The 19,521-nt window shown below is 41.0% G+C and overlaps 1 protein-coding gene across 5 annotated transcripts in view; it reads left to right on the top strand.

The window, feature by feature from the left end:
• Nucleotides 1–19,521, top strand: part of LOC112256404 (echinoderm microtubule-associated protein-like 1) — a 76,106-nt gene that overhangs the window by 38,882 nt on the left and 17,703 nt on the right. For 2 of the 5 annotated variants that reach the window (XM_042305285.1, XM_024429652.2), the window contains 17 exons: nucleotides 1,166–1,222; nucleotides 2,567–2,698; nucleotides 2,948–2,976; nucleotides 4,359–4,385; nucleotides 6,672–6,801; nucleotides 9,413–9,562; nucleotides 10,985–11,054; nucleotides 11,158–11,268; nucleotides 11,413–11,508; nucleotides 11,720–11,854; nucleotides 12,188–12,287; nucleotides 12,838–12,989; nucleotides 13,385–13,510; nucleotides 13,906–14,037; nucleotides 16,642–16,709; nucleotides 16,910–16,998; nucleotides 18,033–18,130. In XM_042305285.1, the coding sequence (XP_042161219.1) occupies nucleotides 1,166–1,222; nucleotides 2,567–2,698; nucleotides 2,948–2,976; nucleotides 4,359–4,385; nucleotides 6,672–6,801; nucleotides 9,413–9,562; nucleotides 10,985–11,054; nucleotides 11,158–11,268; nucleotides 11,413–11,508; nucleotides 11,720–11,854; nucleotides 12,188–12,287; nucleotides 12,838–12,989; nucleotides 13,385–13,510; nucleotides 13,906–14,037; nucleotides 16,642–16,709; nucleotides 16,910–16,998; nucleotides 18,033–18,130 (1,702 nt within the window). The remainder of the gene's footprint in view (nucleotides 1–1,165; nucleotides 1,223–2,566; nucleotides 2,699–2,947; nucleotides 2,977–4,358; nucleotides 4,386–6,671; nucleotides 6,802–9,412; nucleotides 9,563–10,984; nucleotides 11,055–11,157; nucleotides 11,269–11,412; nucleotides 11,509–11,719; nucleotides 11,855–12,187; nucleotides 12,288–12,837; nucleotides 12,990–13,384; nucleotides 13,511–13,905; nucleotides 14,038–16,641; nucleotides 16,710–16,909; nucleotides 16,999–18,032; nucleotides 18,131–19,521) is intronic. The other 3 variants (XM_042305284.1, XM_042305286.1, XM_042305287.1) reach the window with 3 other exon arrangements.

Genomic DNA, 19,521 nt, shown 5'->3' with positions numbered 1-19,521 from the left:
TCTGAAGGGAGAGCCATTGACATTTAACATGAATAATAAACACAGGTACAGTGCTGTCACAGGCATCCCCATTTACACCACAGTGGCATTCAGAGACGGCATTGATTTACTGATTGGGGCTGACTGGGACCAAGGGAGTGCAGGTAATAAATCACAACTGGCAAGGGAACAATAGGCACTCCTCCAATGATGTTCATGCCTGGTGTCTAATTATCATAATCCAGGACTCAGGAATGGATGGTATATGGATGAGACTACAGAGTAAATAGGTACGACGGGGAGGAGGGGGAGGAGGGGGAGGGTGGGAGGGAGGGATGGAGTTCCTAACATGGATGCAGTATAGGTGAACCATCTCCAGACTGAGGCAATAGATATAGAGTGATATGGAGCTGACCAGGCTAGACTCGGTAACACACTAAGGCACAGGGGAAATGTCAAAGGTCTGTTGAGTATTAATAGGACTAGAAGTGTAAATGGTTTGTCCATGCATGAAAGATAACAATGAATCCCTGGTCGTGTGCACATAGAGGCCAAATTGATTCGGCCTCCTTCAGATCTTGACTCCTGAACTTTAAGTCTTTGCACAAAGGACACCCATACTTCCTAACTCTGTGTTATTTTAGGATGAGAAGTAAGGAAGTCTGCAGGAAGCAGAATTGTTTACATTGGAGACTATTATTTGTATTTGTGCTGTGTGCCGATGTTTCCACAAGAGATCCCTTCATACAGGTAGACACACGCATATACTCATATTTGATAATAGACATACGGTATGTATTCCTATTCATCACAACACCATTTTCACCATACCGCCATTCACGCCAGTTGATCTCTATCTCATTTATATGGCACTTTTGCAGTCTTAACCACAGCTCTGTTCTGTAAAGGTAATATCTATCAAACTGACAATTTGGTCCAAAACCAGACTTGAGACATCCTCTTTGAACAAACTGGTATTGGCAGTGTGTATCCACTAGCCACAATACTGAACTTGATTCAAATGGATGCAAATGTTATAGTCAACTACTGTATCTACACATCAATTATCTTTAAAAATACTGTAAATCACCAGTCTTTTTTGTCTTACCACCATTCACTGTCTCCTTTTCCACCTCCCTGTTTCCCTGTTTCCCTTCTCGGCCATGCATGCCCCCTGTCTGTCCAGTCTCTCCAGTCTGTCTGGCATACCCACCAGACTTATCTACATCACTTCTCCTTACAGGTGAGAGGGTGGCCAAACTGTGACACCATCACCATCCTCAAAGCTCATAATGTTACCTCAATGTTACCCATCCCTCATAGATCCATGAATCATTGACTTAACAGATCATTTCTATGAACAATGAACAACAACATTCATCACAAAAATATCTCTCTCCCTGGAAAACAGTGGCAATTGTTGTAGTTACTGAGTGGACTATCCTAGTTAAATATTGACTAATGCATTGTTGGGTTTAGAGCTTGGAAGAAGTGAAACTTGAAACTTAAATGAAATGAATGAATATCTCTCTCTTTCTCTCTCTCTGTCTTTTCTCTCTCTCTTTCTCTGTGTGTGTGTGTGGTGGGTATCAGATCAACTACAGAAGGTGCTGCTCCCATGCCAACCAAAGTTGGCAAAGAGACCAAAGGTTTCAATAAATCCCCCATGGCCTAATTAACTCCATTCCTGATCTAGGTATGCCTGCTGCCTGGCATACATCAACTAACAAAGGTCCCCTCACAAACACGCACACACGCACACACACGCACGCACGCACACACACACACACACACACACACACACACACACACACACACACACACACACACACACACACACACACACACAAAGATACACATCCCAAACCCTGTTTCAGGGGGATAACATCAGCCACAAACGGGAGGATTGAATGGACTTTGGTCTAGCAGGCTGGATTAGACCCGGTACACATTCCAGCCAATGAACTGCTGATTGGGCCGTTCTTTTGTGAAGGCATTTTTAATGGCCCACTTTTTAACATGTTTCAACCATCTCTAATACCATCATAAATGTGGCCATGAATGAGTCACAGGGGAGAGAGAGGGAAAATTCTCTCTCTGTCATGGATCAGTAATCTGGTTTCCTAGTATAGGGCCTTCTTTGGTGTACTATGATATTCTGTATTTACAGTGTCACATGAGGACTTGTAGTAGATAGTGTTATTGATAGGTTTCTGGTACGATCTTTGCTTGACGTTACCCTTACCCTCAAAATCAAGTTTGAAGTCTTTGATAGTTCCGGTGATAGATTATATTCATTATAAGGATTTGCAACTGAAGAATCTCTGAGGGGATACAGCTAAATAACAGCCTAGTTTAACACTATTCCCCGGACAGTTAAGGCTATGCTTCTTTCTTTCACCATTAGGTAATTGCATCATCCATTTTACGATCTTTCCCACAGAGAGATAAATCTTGGGTACTTATTTTATGAGATTGCAAGTAAATAATCAGAATTCCTTAGACAATTTCTTTTAAGCACCTTTATTTATTCAAAATGCACCATTAGGTGTAGATTTATCATCCATTTTACCATCTATTCCTCCAGCACTGTGAGGAGAACCAACTCCAACGAAACGATGGGTACACTGACTCGTAAAGACAGCGGCGACTCCAAGAGCAACCGCACCCGCACCGGCTCTACCGGGAGCAACTCCAGCGGCAAGAGAGCCAGCGAAAGGTACAGCCAGCCTAATAACAATAGGCCACACTGTAGCAAAATGTTTTAAAACAGAAAACGAAAACAAGCCGTTCTTATTGGAAACCTACAGGTTATAGTCAGTTCCATAATGATTCACCCTACTGCACATGACCCTGGGATTAAGTAGTGTTTGTTTTCTTTCAAATACTTTATCTGCACTTGATTAAACCTATCTGGCGCAATGCCTGGTTCAGTGTTGACAGTTGTTTTTTTTTACTCACTCCGCAGCAAACTTAAGGAGCCCATTTTCAATGCAGGTAAGAGTCAACTATATCAGTGATGCCATGCACTCAGTGTCTCCCTGTAAATTAGAGATTTAAAGCTTTTGAGAGACATACCGTCACATAACCCTTGAAAATGTCCTTGCTTTTGTTTTGCATGATCTACAGACAGATGATAGATGTTATCAACTGACCATTTGAGCCATTGTTTGTTTAAATGGTTGGATTCATACACTTTGTCAACATTGTTTGTCAGACGTGCAAAATAAATACAAGGTATGTTACAGGTTAAAGCCAGGCTAAAGCCAGGGCCTGTGTTCCAGCAGGCAAAACTGGTTGCAATGATGTCTTTGTCACATCATTTTTGGTTATAATGATGTGGTAATGAAATAATTTAAACCACTTTTGCCCACTTGGTCAATTCCCAGCTCACGGAGTACCACTCAAGGATGTTCAGTGATGTGCTGTGATGTATAGTGGTGACATTTGTCTTGTAACGTATTGAAAATGTTCATCCTTCAACCAATAATCATCCCTCCATAACCACTTCCATCCTCCCATAAGTTCTTATGAAGTATTTCAACCTCCATTGTCATCTATGATTTCCTTTTTCCTTTCCATAACAGGAGTCATGCACATGTGCTATTTATTTATTTTACTGAATGAGATAAGATTAATTGTGATGAGAAAGAAGTGTCTCCAGAATGGTATTGATCGCTGGGCAAATTAGACTGCTGTAACCCATTAGGTTGATTTACCTGGTTTAATTCTCCCTGATAGATCATCACCCCTCTGAACCTTACTTTGGCTCGGGGTTACTTTGGCTTGAATGCTGATAAGCAGAGAAAATGTACTGGAACCACGATTAATGTAGTCTTGTTGAAGATTTAAATTAATTATTGTCCTAATAACCTGATCAAACCAGCATAGTCGCAGGGTAGTGTCGTGAACGTTCAACCCTAAAGAGAAGTCATTCAGTCAATGTAAATAACTGATTAGACATAACAGCTATTGAGATGATACCTAAATAGTACTCACAAATAATATGTGAAATTGTTTACTGTTTTTTAGAATCTCTCCATAGCCCATCATAAGCTAATCTTCCAATAATCCTTAAAGAAACAAACAAGGGACACAAACAGTACATGCTTAGCCTATGGGAAATCATTAGCTGCTCCTGTTCAGACTGGTAGATCAGATAGATAGCTAGATCGATACATAAATAGATAGATACAGAAAAGACCTTAAGCACAATAGCCTAAGTGTTGCCAAGAAGAGACTAAGACACGGTGCTGGCATAAAACGGAGGTGACACAAAAAATTAAATGGAAAAAATTACAATGATGAGTAAGTCCAGGTCAGGAACCAATGCAAAACCTCACCTTGTCCTTCTGTCCCCTTCTCTGTGAAATCACAAGGGATGCGACGAGTGACACACTGCAAAGGTAGGCCTTGGTCCTCAAGCCCCCTTACCTTAGCAGCTCTCTGGACATTGTGTTCTCCTAAGGCCTTAGAAGAAAGCGTTAAAATACACATAAATTAGCCATATGTGGCATGGAGGGGTTTTTCCCGACAGACTATCCCACCATCATGGGAATTGCGCCCAAGGATATTGTCTGGTAGCTAAAATCTCACCATGCCACAATGTGGCATAGTCGGCCAGATATTACATTGCACATATCTGCTGCTATTAGAGTTAGACTACCAGCTATTGTTCTTTTCTCATGCGAGAATGTATAATAAAGGCTACTGACTCAGAATACTTTTGCCTTAGTGATTCATAGGCCCAATTCACAGAGAGCTGCCCCATGATAGGGGTAGGGTTGGGTTGACAGTGAATGTGATAGTAGCCCTTCCCAATATGTCAGCCAACAGTGGACTAATAAACACTCTCTAACACACTGAGAGTTTGAACTGTGTGTGGTTGATTGCAGTGCTGCTGTTACACTAGCTGTCAAACGTATTGTGGAATTGCCACTTTCTAGATGTGTTTGCTCACAGCCATGCAGCGCTCTTTTGTCCTTGTCACCATAGAAACCCCACCAAATATTTCCTGCAGTGCACACTGATCTTCTAAGAGACCCTTTTCAGAGCACAACGAGCCAATTTTATTGTGCTTGCATTATGTATCTTCAAAAGGGCTGTTTGCATTACCAGCCAATGCAATGTCTTTACTTTATAGCTTTTGAAATCTTTAGCCATCTCTTGCATGGCTTTATGTATGGGTTTTTGATGCACAGCTTGCGGGTCATTTCCATAAGCTTGGCTAAAGAAAGATGAATTGAGAAAGAGACATGTTTGGAAGCAGAGTGTTGTGAAACTCATGGTCCTTTAGCCAGGCTGTCATCTTTCACAGTGGAAAAAGAAATTTACAAAAAGAAAAGAAATGGCAGGTCCATGGTAAATGCTGGGTCAAGTGAAGTGAACATATTTAAATAATTCATGTAATTCACCTTGATGCCAGAAAAAGTATACCAAAAGAGTCACTTCATTATGTCAGATTTATCATAGACAATAGTTATATGTTGAGCTACTGATGCACTCTTTTTGTAAAAGTCTCAAACTTGACTTAACGAGTGAGAGCCCCAGTAATTTAGCCCACCTGCGGTTGTTACCCAGTAGATACTGAAACTTGTCTTCGTCCACTGTATCATAGCAGCCAGTTGTCGATCACATCTAACTTGGATATATTCTACCAACCCCTCCTACCCATTCCTTCTGGCCCCTCTCCAATTCTACCACCTCACCTACCTAGTAACCGTGCAGATATATCTGGCCCATCCGTCAAAAAGGACCGGAACTGCTGAGGCGCCAAAATCCACCGCAGCAGCCGTGTCTGGCCTCTTCTCCGCTCCCCCCACTGCGCCTGACTCCAAGAGCGCATCTGACAAGTCTGTCAGGTCCAATGGAGTCAGGAAGACCCCAACGTTTGCGCTCCCCCTGAGAAAGTCAGTCAGCCAGTCGTCCTACACCCCCTACTCCCCCTTAGACAAGCCAAGCTACAGGAGCCCCATCAAGTCCCCCAGCCAGTACTTCCAAATCTGTTACTAAGCTAGGCCTATACCAGTGTTTGGAATTAGGTTGAAAGAGGTTCTGTGGTAACTGTGGATGTAAAAATGGACTTCAAAAAACATTCCTCTCATGACTGTTATATTTCAGTTTTTTTTGTTGTGTGTTTTTCCATCTTGTTGTTTTTGGTCACACATTGACAAGGATTTGACTCTTATTTGTGTGTCCTCTGGTTGGTTTGTTCAGACTTTGTTTTTCATTCCCCTGCTGTGGCACCATAAGCCTATGTTTTTGCTTGCGTTGTTTTCTCTTGTTTACTTGTGTGTTGTACTGTACATTAAACAAATGCTATGATGCTACATAACAATGCAAACTGCCTGCTTTTCATTTTGCACCATTCATTGTTATTGTCTGAATGTATTTGAAATTACTAATAAAAGGGAATCAAAAGCCCATCCATCTCTGTGTTTGCTAATCTATACTTTTCCTTACTAAATGAATTCACTCCTTTGCAACAAAAAATGTGTTGTACATCAACATCTCATAACCATAACTGTTGATACTTTCTTTCTCTTTGCATCTTCCTCTCAAGCATTAGTCTCGGAACCACACTTTCATTTTCACTCCTCTCATACACTCTTCTCACCATCACAAACACTCCTTCCTTGTTACCAATGAGTCATGACAAATTGTCCACTGAAAATGTCTGTTGCTTTTTTTAGAGGAAGGGTATGTGAAAATGTATTTGAAGGGACGACCCATCACCATGTACATGCCCAAAGACCTTGTGGAGACCTACTGCCTGGAAGCCAAATCGGACCTGCCAAACATAAAGCTCAAACTGGACTGGGTGTATCCTTTTTTCACTGTTGTAGGTTCAGTACTTTTCAGACAGTTAGGTGTATATTTCAATAGATAGATGTTCAATAGATGTTACGTGGCATTACAACATTTGAGTTATGTTTATAACAATTGGCTTGAAAGTCCATGCTTTCAGGACAGAGATGTATTGTGACTCGCAAGATGTAGTATCCCCCTATGTATTGTGAGGTTACACATTTGCCAAAGTTATATTCTTATTGCATTCTATTGCACAGGTGTGAAAGTCACATCTGGATGTTCCAATAAATCTTTTTCCCTAATCAATCAAATTGAATCAATCAAATGTATTTATAAAGCCCTTCTTACATAAGCAGATGTCCCCAGGTGCTTCTACAGAAACCCAGCCTAAAACCCTAAACAGCAAGCAATGCCGATGTAGAAGCACGGTGGCTAGGAAAAACTCTCTAGAAAAGGCAGGACCCTAGTAAGAAACCTAGTGAGAAACCAGGCTATGGGTGGCCAGGCTATGGGTGGCCAAATCTCTTCTGGCTGTGCCGGGTGGAGATTATAAGAGTACATGGCCATTAAGACCAAATCTTTCATCAAGATGTTCAAACGTTCATAGATGACCAGCAGGGTAAAATAATAATCACAGTGGTTGTAGCGGGTGCAACAAGTTTCAGCGGGTGCGGAAAAGAGGGAGAGAGAGATAGAGAGGGGGAGAGAAAGAGGGTCCAAAACAGCAAGTCCGGGACAAGGTAGCACATCTAGTGAACAGGCCAGGGTTCCATAGCCGCAGGCAGAAAAGTTGAAACTGGAGCAGCAGCACGACAAGGTAGCACATCCAGTAAACAGGTCAGGGTTTCATAGCCACGGGCAAAACAACAGAAACTGGATCAGCAACACGACCAGGTGGACTGGGGACGGGGATAGACAGGTACTGCTGAGGAATGGTCCTAGGGCTCCGGTCCTCCGGGAGGGGAGAGAGGGAGAGAGAGAGATGGGAGAATTAGAGGGTGCATATTTAAGTTCACACAGGCCACAGATAAGACAGGAGAATTAAACCAGATAGGACAGACTGACCCTAGCCCTCCGGCACATAGACTATTGCAGCATAGATTCTAGAGGCTGAGACTGGGGGGGAGTTGGGAAACACTGTGGCCCCATCCGACAGACAGTGCCAATCAAGCAGGATATAACCCCACCCACTACAGCCCCACCCCACTAGAGATATCATCAGATCACCAACTTATTACCCTGAGACAAGGCTGATAGCCCACAGTGATCTTCTACACCACAAGTAAGTGACTCAACCCACTATAGTCAAGTATAGCGAAAAAAGCCTGGTACAAAGTGATGCACACCTCCTAGTTGTACAGTCGTCTCAAATAAAACTGTGAAGGACCTTGGTGTTACTCTGGACCCTGATCTCTCTTTTGACGAACATATCAAGTATATTTCAAGGGCAGCTTTCTTCCATCTTTGAAACCTTGCAAAAATCAGAAACTTTTTGTCCAAAAATTATCCAGAAAAGCTAATCAATGCTTTTGTCACTTCTAGGTTAGACTACTGGCTACCTGAAAAAAGCACTAAATAAATTTCAGTTAGTGCTAAATACGGCTGCTAGAATCTTGACTAGAATCCAAAAATGTGATCATTTTAATCCAGTGCAAGCCTCTCAACACCGGCTTTCTGTTAACCTTTTTGGGATAGGGGGCAGCATTTTCACTTTTGAATGAATAGCGTGCCCAGAGTGAACTGCCTCCTACTCTGTCCCAGACGCTAATATATGCATATTATTATTAGTATTGGATAGAAAACACTCTGAAGTTTCTAAATCTGTTTGAATGATGTCTGTATAAATCATGCCTTACCTTGGACGTGCTTCTTTTATTGGCACTCCAATATGTCCCATAAAACATCACAATTGGTCCTTTTGTTTCGATTCATTCCGTCCATATATATCCAAAATGTCAATTTATTTGGCGCATTTGATCCAGAAAAAAACAGCTTTCAGTTTGCGCAACGTCACTACAAAATATTTCAAAAGTTACCTGTAAACTTTGCCAAAACATTTCAAAGTACTTTTGTAATACAACTTTAGGTATTTTTAAACGTTAATAATCGTTCAAATTGAAGTCTATCTGTGTTCAATACAGGAAGACAACAAACCAACGCTACTTTTCAAGTCTTGCGCAACTCTCAACAGTGTTACCCAGTTCCTAGATGGCCGTACTTAATCATTGCACAAAGGAATAACCTCAACCAAATTCCAAAGACTGGTGACATCAAGTGGAAGCGGTAGGAACTGCAAACAAGTGCGTAAGAAATACAGTTTCCCAATGAGACCTCACTGAACAGACAGAGAAAAAAATTCTGAATTGTTAGTCCTCGGGGTTTTGCCTGCTACATAAGTTCTGTTATACTCACAGACATGATTCAAACAGTTTTAGAAACTTCAGTATTTTCTATTAATAATATGCATGTCTTCTATTCTTGGTATGAGAAGCAGGAAGTTGAAATTGGGCACGCTATTTATCCAAAAGTGAAAATGCTGCCCCCTATACCTTAAGAAGTTTTAATATGTAGGCTAAAGTTGATGTCCTATTGAAGTTATGTGGATCTTGACCAAGATGCCCAGTTATGGGTACAGGGGACGTGACTGTCGCTCTAACCTGTACCTGCTACCCACGGGAGAGACGGTCTACTTCATTGCATCTGTTGTGGTGCTGTACAATGTGGACGAGCAGCTCCAGAGACACTACACCGGGCACACTGATGACATCAAGTGGTGAGAAGAAACAGAATGTGACAACACTTTATTTCTCCTGTACTGTACAACCTTTGTCTGTGAAAGAATTTTGACCTGAGCTGTACGTGTGATGCTGTCCTAATATGTACACTGTACTTGTAAAGGCGTCTGTGTGTAGCTGGTGAGATGAGTCAGGTGCAGGACAGCAGATATGAGTAATAAAATACTTTACTCAAGAATTCAAACATAACACGTAATATACACGGCCACACAATGCGGACATCAATACAACAAACAATCACTCACAAATACAACATGTAGAACAAGGGGTTAAATAATAAACAAGTAATTGATTAAGTGAAGCCAGGTGTGATAAGACAAAGGCAGAAGAAATGGAAAATGAAAAGTGGATCTGTGGTGGCAAGAAAGCCGGTGACGTCGACTGCCGAACGCCGCCCGAACAAGGAGATGGACCGACTTTGGCGGAGGTCGAGACAGTACTCATCAAACACTGCCCTATTTCACCTAGCTACAGTATAAATCATTTTCACCATCATCCATGTATTCTCAGACCAACAGTACAGTCGAGTAATTTATTAAGCAATTACATTTTTTTTTAAATCTACAGTATGTTTCTGGCATCCAAAGTTGGAAGGGCTTTGCAACCCACCTTGTTGCACAACTGTGTCACACTACCTTTGATATAAAATCCTCCCTATTTCAGTACAGACAGAGCTACCGTGACACCACTGCTTGAATCAGTATTCTCGTACAGTCCCATGGAATAACCCCTTCACCATAAGGCAGGCTAGGGTAAACAGGTGGCTGGTCTGCAGCTGCTTTGTCCTCAGTGATAGCGTTGGCCAGGTAATTATCTCAGACAGAAAAGGGTGGTCCATCATATAATAAGCTGAAACTCGAGGGGTCGCCCTGGGGTCATGCTCATTATGAATAATTAGAGTTGAGTCAAGCCTGGGCATAGAAAAATGTTAGCTTCTTTTTCACTGTCGTACAGATAATCTTGACATTCACTTATTTCTGTAAGGCATAGTGCCCTTCTGTTGTGCCCTTCTATCGGAAGCTGATAGTCTTGTCAACATTAGTAAGAATCAATCACACATGACTTAGGCTACTGTAACTGAATCGCATAAGCTTCAGTCTGACAGACTAGAACAACATCTATGATATATATGATACGTGCTTCAACACCTGCATTGCTTGCTGTTTGGGGTTTTAGGCTGGGTCTCTGTACAGCACTTTGAGATATCAGCTGATGTACAAAGGGCTATATAAATAAATTTGATTTGATTTGATATATTAGCAACTCATAGTTTCAGACTACACAAAACACTTCTCTTTGATATGCTTTGAGGTCTCTGTGGTTTTTCATCATTGTTCAAATCGACCTTCAGATGTTCAAAGTGTTTGCCGTCTCTCTGTTCCTCTGTTTGTGTTCTATAGTCTGGCTGTCCATCCTGATAAAATCACCATAGCAACGGGACAGGTGGCAGGCACCTCTTCTGAAGGCAAAGTAAGTGACCTCTCACCCTCAAATAACTTTGAACCTATGAACAGTTCACTTATTTAATAATAAGAAATAATGTGTGTGTGTACGTGTGTGTGTGTACTGACAGCAGTTGGCTCCTCATGTGCGGGTTTGGGACTCTGTGAGCCTCAACACCCTCCACATTCTGGGGACAGGTTTCTTTGACCGTGCCCTGGTTTGTCTTGCCTTCTCCAAGTCGGTAAGCAATGGACCTTGGCAAAAAAAAACTGAATACATATCATATCTCATATGTGAACCAGATTTTGAGTTTGCCTTTACTGGTCAGAAAAGCTTTGCTAAATAACTGAGGACAGGGCTGATCCATCTCTGTTGGTCTGTGCAGAATGGAGGCAACACGCTGTGTGTAGTAGACGACTCCAATGACCATGTGCTCTCTGTGTGGGACTGGCAGAGAGAGGAAAGACTAGCTGATGTCAAGGTGAGTGTCTATGTGTCCGACTGGGGTTTGAACCTGACTTGAACCTTGAATCAAGACTTTGTTAGCCCTCTAAACTGAAGCCTAGGCATTAGCTCGGGGTTCAACACAAGTCTTCAGGTCTCAGGAAAGATTACCTGGCTTTGGAGTTGCTCTATTGATCCTCATAAACGTTTGACAAGTGTAACGATAATTTTTTCTGTCCCATTACAAGTGTTCCAACGAGGCAGTGTTCGCTGCCGACTTCCACCCCACTGACACCAACATTATAGTCACGAGTGGGAAGTCACACCTCTACTTCTGGACACTGGAGAGGGGTACCCTTACCAAGAAGCAAGGCTTGTTTGAGGTATGACATGAGATTTCTCATTTACACTGCCTCATGTTCACTTGCTTGATTATCTGAGTTTTAGAGGAAATGTATTTGCCAAAATCAATATAATTTTTGTCATTTTGCAGAAAGTTTTATCTAAATTCAATGTAGCTTGAACAGGCTGTGTTGCTTTTGCTCTTTAGTTCTTCACCCAATGTTAGAGTATGTCATATTTTCAGGTTTTCAGTAGTTAGTTTCTCTGTAGTGTTATTGAAGCTTGCACGTCTGTCTCTGTCTGTTTTCTGACAATACAACTCTGTTTTATCTCTGCCCCCCAAGTAAATAAAGCCATATTTATGTTCCTTGCAGAAACAAGAGAAGCCCAAGTTTGTCTTGTGTGTGACTTTTTCAGAAAATGGAGACACCATAACTGGAGACTCAAGTGGAAATATACTGGTGTGGGGAAAAGGTAAAACTGTCATTCGATAGAATGAACCATCAAACTCAAAAGGGTTCTACCTGGAACCAAAAAGGCTTCTTCAAAGGGTTATCCTATGGGGACAGCCAAAGAACCCTTTTTATGTTCCTTTTCTAAGAATGCAGGTCCCTGTCCAGTTGTGTTTATTACATTTATATTTTAGTCATTTAGCAGACACTCTTATCCAAATAGACTTACAGGAGCAATTGGTGTTAAGTGCCTTGCTCAAGGGGGAACATTGACAGAATTTTTAAAAATATTTTTAAAAAGGGCACATAGATTTTTCAGCTAGTTGGCTTGGTCCATCAAACTAGCAACCTTTCAGTTACTGGCCCATTGTTTTTCCCCTTTTTTGCTCATCAAAAGACTCTTTATTATGAGAGAGTTGTCAGGTGGCTGGGGTCAGAATATGGTCATGCCTAGGATAGAACAACAAGGCCTGTCTTGTGAGTGAAATGCTCCTGACCATGTGTTATAGAACAAACAGCTAGCTATCTTCTGCCTTCTCCAATGGTGTTTTGTATTTCTCTCTGTTTTACAGGCACTAATCGAATTAGCCACGCCATTCAGGGTGCACACGAGGGGAGCATCTTTGCACTGTGTATGTTGAGGAACAGCACACTGGTGTCAGGGGGAAAAGATCGGAAACTCCTCTCTTGGGATGGGAGCTACCAGCAGATCCAATCGGTTGAGGTGAGACACATGCGGAATCGTGTACATACACCCAAAAAAGTAGTCCCATGATTTTGGCCATTTCTATAGTACACTTTTTATTAATGCATCTACAGTATAAGTGCTTACAAAGAAGACTGATTCTGCATACTGCAATCCTGGCAAAATATGATGCTAACTTTCTCAGAAATATGGGGGTTTTGGTTGATGCATATACACAGTAAGTATTTATGTAAACAGTAGTACCAATGATTTGTACAAGGAAAACAATGTTCTCTTTTACAATTTCTCTTCTCCGTAACCCCCACCCAGCCATCTGTAAAAATCAAACATGGGATAAAATAAAGAAAACAACCCTCTCCTTTACGGTGGGAGGAAGCTTACCACAATAATATTTATTTTCCCACCTTTCCCAGGTTCCTGAGTTATTTGGCCCCGTCCGCACTGTTGCCGAGGGCAAAAGGGAGAGTGTGCTTATTGGGACCACCAGGAACTATGTTCTACAAGGCAGTTTATATGGCGAATTTACCCCCATCACACAAGTGGGTAAAATCAAAGCCATATATATATATATATATATATATATATATATATATATATATATATATATATATATATATATATATATATATATATATATATATATATATATATATATATATATATATATATATATGGCTGATGGTATAATTATCTGACATTCTAGTTCATGCAGACCTAGGGTGTTTTCAGTTAATTCAGACATTCTTTAAGTCCATTAGCTGGTTATTTAGTAATGTCCAGCATCTCCTGGCTAGCGTGTTTGGTGCATGTATCAATGCTAATGGAAACAGATGGACCCAGTTAGAGGAAAGTACAGAATGGGACTAGATTAAGCAAGTACTCTTTCTAGCAACTGATTGCCAACGATGCTAACTATGCTCCCTAACTCTTCCAGGGTCACACCGATGAGCTGTGGGGGTTGGCCGTGCACCCTTGGAAACCCCACTTCCTCACCTGTGGCCACGACAAGCATGTCAGCCTGTGGGACGCCTCCTCGCACCAGCCTGTCTGGACCAAGACAATGGAGGTAGACAGGCAGGCGGTGCTCCCTGGGGACAACTCTGAGCCTCACACGTTATACTCAGTTAACATGAAATGTATGAGTAAAAAGGCCACAAGCTCAGCTTGTTCCCTGATATGTTTGTGCTGTACAGCCAACAACTGTCACTGTATATGCAATCGTAAATCAAGTCCTTTTAACCATCGAGCATCTGAGCTTATGATTAATTGTGGGGGACAGGGATTGTGTGTGTGTGTGTGTGTGTGTGTGTGTGTGTGTGTGTGTGTGTGTGTGTGTGTGTGTGTGTGTGTGTGTGTGTGTGTGTGTGTGTGTGTGTGTGTGTGTGTGTGTGTGTGTGCGTGCGTGCGTCCCACATCTATTGCTAGGGGGTAGGGATGTTAGCAAGAATATAGTGTGAATCACAATAAGTGTTTGCAAAAATAATAATTGTTTCACAAAAATGTAATGCAATGGAAATCCAGGTTATAGGTACCAATCCTTTGCATAAACTGTCAAAATTATTACGCATATTAATTGTTAATGATGGAAATTAATATATGCAAGATTTTAGAATATACTGTATATAGTTTTCTAATAGCTATATACAGTTGAAGTCGGAAGTTTACATACACTTAGGTTGGAGTCATTAAAACTCGTTTTTCAACCACTCCACAAATTTCTTGTTAACAAACTATAGTTTTGGCAAGTCGGTTAGGACATCTACTTTGTGCATGACAGAAGTCATTGTTCCAACAATTGTTTACAGACAGATAATTTCACTTATAATTCACTGTATCACAATTCCAGTGTGTCAGGAGTTTACAAGTTTACACCCTGGAGTTGACTGTGCCTTTAAACAGCTTGGAAATTTCCAGAAAATGATGTCATGGCTTTAGAAGCTTCTGATAGGCTGGTGTACCCGTGGATGCATTTCAAGGCCTACCTTCAAACTCAGTGCCTCTTTGCTTGACATCATGGGAAAATCAAACGAAATCAGCCAAGAACTCAGAGTCCGGGTTCATCCTTGGGAGCAATTTCCAAATAGCTGAAGGTACCATGTTCATCTGTACAAACAATAGTATGCAAGCATAAACACCACTGGACCACGCAGCTGTCATACCACTCAGGAAGGAGACGTGTTCTGTCTCCTAGAGATGAATGTACTTTGGTGCAAAAAGTGCAAATAAATCACAGAACAACAGCAAAGGACCTTGTGAAGATGCTGGAGGAAACAGGTACAAAAGTATCCATATCCACAGTAAAAAAAGAGTCCTATATCGACATAACCTGAAAGGAAGGAAGAAGCAATTATTCAGCAAGGAAGCAAGGAAGAAGCCACTGCTCCAAAACCGCCATAAAAAAACGCCAGACTATGGTGTGCAACTGCACATGGGGACAAAAATCATACTTTTTGTAGAAATGTCCTCTGGTCTGATGAAACAAAAATAGAACTGTTTGACCATAATGACCATCATTATGTTTGGAGGTAAAAGCTGAAGAACAACATCCCAACCATGAAGCACGGGGGTGGCAGCATCATCTTATGTGGGTGCTTTGCTGCAGGAGGGACTGGTGCACTTCACAAAATAGATGGCATCATGAGTACGGAAAATGATGTGGATATATTGAAGCAACATCTCAAGACATCGGTCAGGAAGTTAAAGCTTGGTCACACATGGGTCTTCCAAATGGACAATGACACCAAGCATACTTCCAAAGTTGTGGCAAAATGGCTTATGGACAACAAAGTCAAGGTATTGGAGTGGCCATCACAAAGCACTGACCTCAATCCTATAGAACATTTGTCGGTAGAACTGAAAATGTGTGTGACAGCAAGGAGGCCTACAAACCTGACTCAGTTACACCAGCTCTGTCAAGGTTAATGGGACAAAATTCACCCAACGTATTGTGGGAAGCTTGTGGAAGGCTACCAGAAACGTTTGACCCAAGTTAAACAATTTACAGGCAATGCTACCAAATACTAATTGAGTGTATGTAAACTTCTGACCCACTGGGAATGTGATGAAAGAAATAGAAGCTAAAATAAATCATTTCTCTCTGCTATTATTCTGACATTTCACATTCTTAAAATAAAGTGATGATCCTTACTGACATAAGACAGGGAATTTTTACAATGAGTAAAATGTCGGGAATTGTGAAAAACGGAGTTTAAATGTGTTCAGCTAATGTGTAAACTTCCGACTTCAACTGTATATATAATTGCAAAAAAATATTTGGGGGACTGGAAGTGATGCAGACAGTTACTTTGATGGAAGCCAGTCTATCTGCAATATTAAAGCTGATCTACCCCTTAAATAAAAAAGAATAACAATAAATAAACTGTCATGCCAAGTATGTTGGCTATACAGCACAAACATATCTGAGACCAGGCTACCACAAGCTTTTGCTGACCACATGATCTGATTCAGAAAAACTCTGTTTTTGCCCTAGTTATAATAGTGGAGAAATGCGTAGGGTACTATCTAAATCCTTTGTGTTTATTAATCTCTCAAAAAGCTTCAGTCTCTCTGTCTTCTAATAGATCTTCACTGAGGCTGGTTATTTGGGTGCGGTAAAATGTATAAGGATGCAATACTGAAATTAGACATCCTTTGTTTCTTTCATTTACAGGACGCAGCTCAGTCTGCTGGATTCCATCCCTCTGGAGCAGTGGTTGCTATAGGAACGCAGACCGGCAGGTGAGAAAGTACTGCTCGAGGAGAATATTGTTAGGACAATTAAATCACAAAAGCCATAGAGATCTGCCAGTAATAATAATAACACATGTAGTTTGTATAGTGCTTTTCATTACAATATGAATCTCAAAAGGGTGTTGTGAAACTACAGGAGAGATGTGATGTGGATAATCATGAGAGGATGGATAACTTTCCTCATACAGGTGGCTGGTGCTGGATACTGACTCTAAGGATCTAGTCACAGTGCACACAGATGGGAATGAACAGCTGTCTGTTATACGCTTTGCACCGGGTAAGTGTTCTTAAGGCTCTTATATTGCTTTATTACTTGATCTAAGCATTCATGAGGCTTTATTATGACTTATAAAAAGGATTATAATAGGTTACGTCTCTCTCTGTAGCAAATCTTCTAATTAAAACCGCTGTCATTTAGTCAGGATCATTATCAGATGATAGATTAAACGAACGTGTTGTGACATTTTTGACGCTGTTAATCTCATCTCCATTTCTTCACCGTGGGGGTTTTACTAACCTAACATATGGAATTGTTTTAAGATGCTCATACCAACAATAATTTAGCTATTTGATTTTGAATTTTAGGACCCCTTTATGTATCAAAATATACATGAAAAAAATATTTGCTAAAACATTTCATTTGACTTTAGCCCATAGAAACACATTGAATAACAGATTCATGCAGTAAAAAACTAATCTAAATTAATTTTGTTTTGAAGTGTCTCTCCTATATCTGAAAGATCAGGAAATTATATATTTTAGTTTTTTTTACACATATTTAACACATTTAACACGTATTTTAGGCACTAAACTACTTCCATATGAACTGAGTGTGTAAAACACATAAAACACTATTTCCATGACCAGGTGAATCTAGTAAAAAAAAAAAGAGTCTACAAAACATTAGGCACACATTTTCTAATATTGAGTTGAACCTCCTTTTGCCCTCAGAACAGCTTCAATTCGTCAGGGCGTGGAAGCGTTCCACAGGGATGCTGGCCCATGTTGTGCCAGCAACTTTCACCTTCGGAATGACACACAATCACAATCCATGTCTCAACTGTCTCAAGGTTTAAACATCCTTATTTAACCTGTCTCCTCCCCTTCATCTACACTGATTGAAGTGGATTCAACAAGTGACTTCAATAAAGGATAGCTTTCACCTGGATTCACCTGGTCAGTCTATGTCATGGAACGAGCAGGTGTTCTTAATGTTTTGTACACTCAATGTAGATTGACTGTGATACGGACGTTGTATTTTTGTCAGGGACATTATCCGTTCTAACCTACATCGCCTGTCACTATTCCTAGATGGCAATTTCCTGGCGATTGGCTCTCACGACAACTACATCTATATCTACGCAGTGGGGGAGAGCGGCAGGAAGTACGGTCGAGTGGGAAAGTGCTCGGTGAGCACCTTTTATTTTTAGTACACCCCTCTTCTCCTCAGCATCACATCAGGAGGGCATGCTAAATGATGCGCATTCACATCATAGTGTATTATGGTTTAAATAGGTATTCAAAGTCAGGGTCGAGGGGGAATTGCAGTGAGATTGCCAATATAAAAAATAAAATAAAAAGTTCATGCCCAAAAATGTTTTGGGGGAACAAAACATTTATTAGTCTATAATAATAATCATTATTGTATGGGACAATATACAACGTTTTTGAGAAAGATAATTTTAGTAAATTGAGTAAATGTATTTATTGGTTCTCTTAATTTTTATGAGAGATGAAAATGTAATGGATTGAAGATTATTTGTTGATATTATGATTAAGTTTATTTGAACAAGGACAATGTACAACAGAACATACTTCTTGGTACACTTTAGAAAAGATGCATTGTACCCAGTGGCGATTTAGCATGTAAATCTTGGTGGGGCAAACTCCACAAAAAATTGTAGATGCATGCCAGGAAAGCCACTACACAACACAACAATAAACAATACATGAATTGGACTAACGGTGCAACAAACATGTGTTACTTGTCACATGCGCCGAATAAAACCTTACCGTGAAATACTTACTTACAAGCCAACAATGCAGTTCAAGAAATAAAGTGAAGAAAATATCAACTAAATAAACTAAAGTAAAAAATGTAATAAAAGGTAACACAATAAAATAACAATAATGAGGCTATATATACAGGGGGTACCGGTACCGAGTCAATGTGCGGGGGTACAGGTTAGTCAAGGTAATTTTTACATGTAGGTATCGGTAAAGTGACTATGCATATATAATAACAGTGGGGGTCAATGTAAATAATCCGGGTGGCCATTTGATTAATTGTTCAGCAGTCTTATATTGGGGGTAGAAGCTGTTAAGGAGCCTTTTGGACCTAGACTCTGGTACCACTTGCCGTGCCATACTTGGGTGACTGGAGTCCTTGACCATTTTTTGGGCCTTCCTCTGACACTGCCTAGTATATAGTTCCTGGATGGCAGGACGCTTGGCCCCAGTGATGTACTGGGCTGTATGCACTACCCTCTGTAAAGACTTACGGTCGAATGCCAAGCAGTTGCCATACCAGGCGGCGATGCAACCGATCAGGATGCTCTCGATGGTGCAGCTGTAGACATTTTTGAGGATCTGGGGACCCATGCCAAATCTTAAGGGGGTCTCCTGAGGGGGAAAAGGGGTTGTCGTGCCCTCTTCACAACTTTCTTGGTGTGTTTGGACCATGATAGTTTGTTGGTGATGTGGACACCAAGAAACTTGAAACTCTCGACCCGCTCCACTACAGCCCTGTCAATGTGAATAGGGGTGAGTTCGGTCCTCCTTTTCCGATCAACTCCTTTGT

Source organism: Oncorhynchus tshawytscha, linkage group LG24 (assembly GCF_018296145.1).
Source record: "Oncorhynchus tshawytscha isolate Ot180627B linkage group LG24, Otsh_v2.0, whole genome shotgun sequence".
NCBI lineage: Eukaryota > Metazoa > Chordata > Actinopteri > Salmoniformes > Salmonidae > Oncorhynchus > Oncorhynchus tshawytscha.
This window is presented reverse-complemented; position numbering and strand designations above follow the sequence as displayed.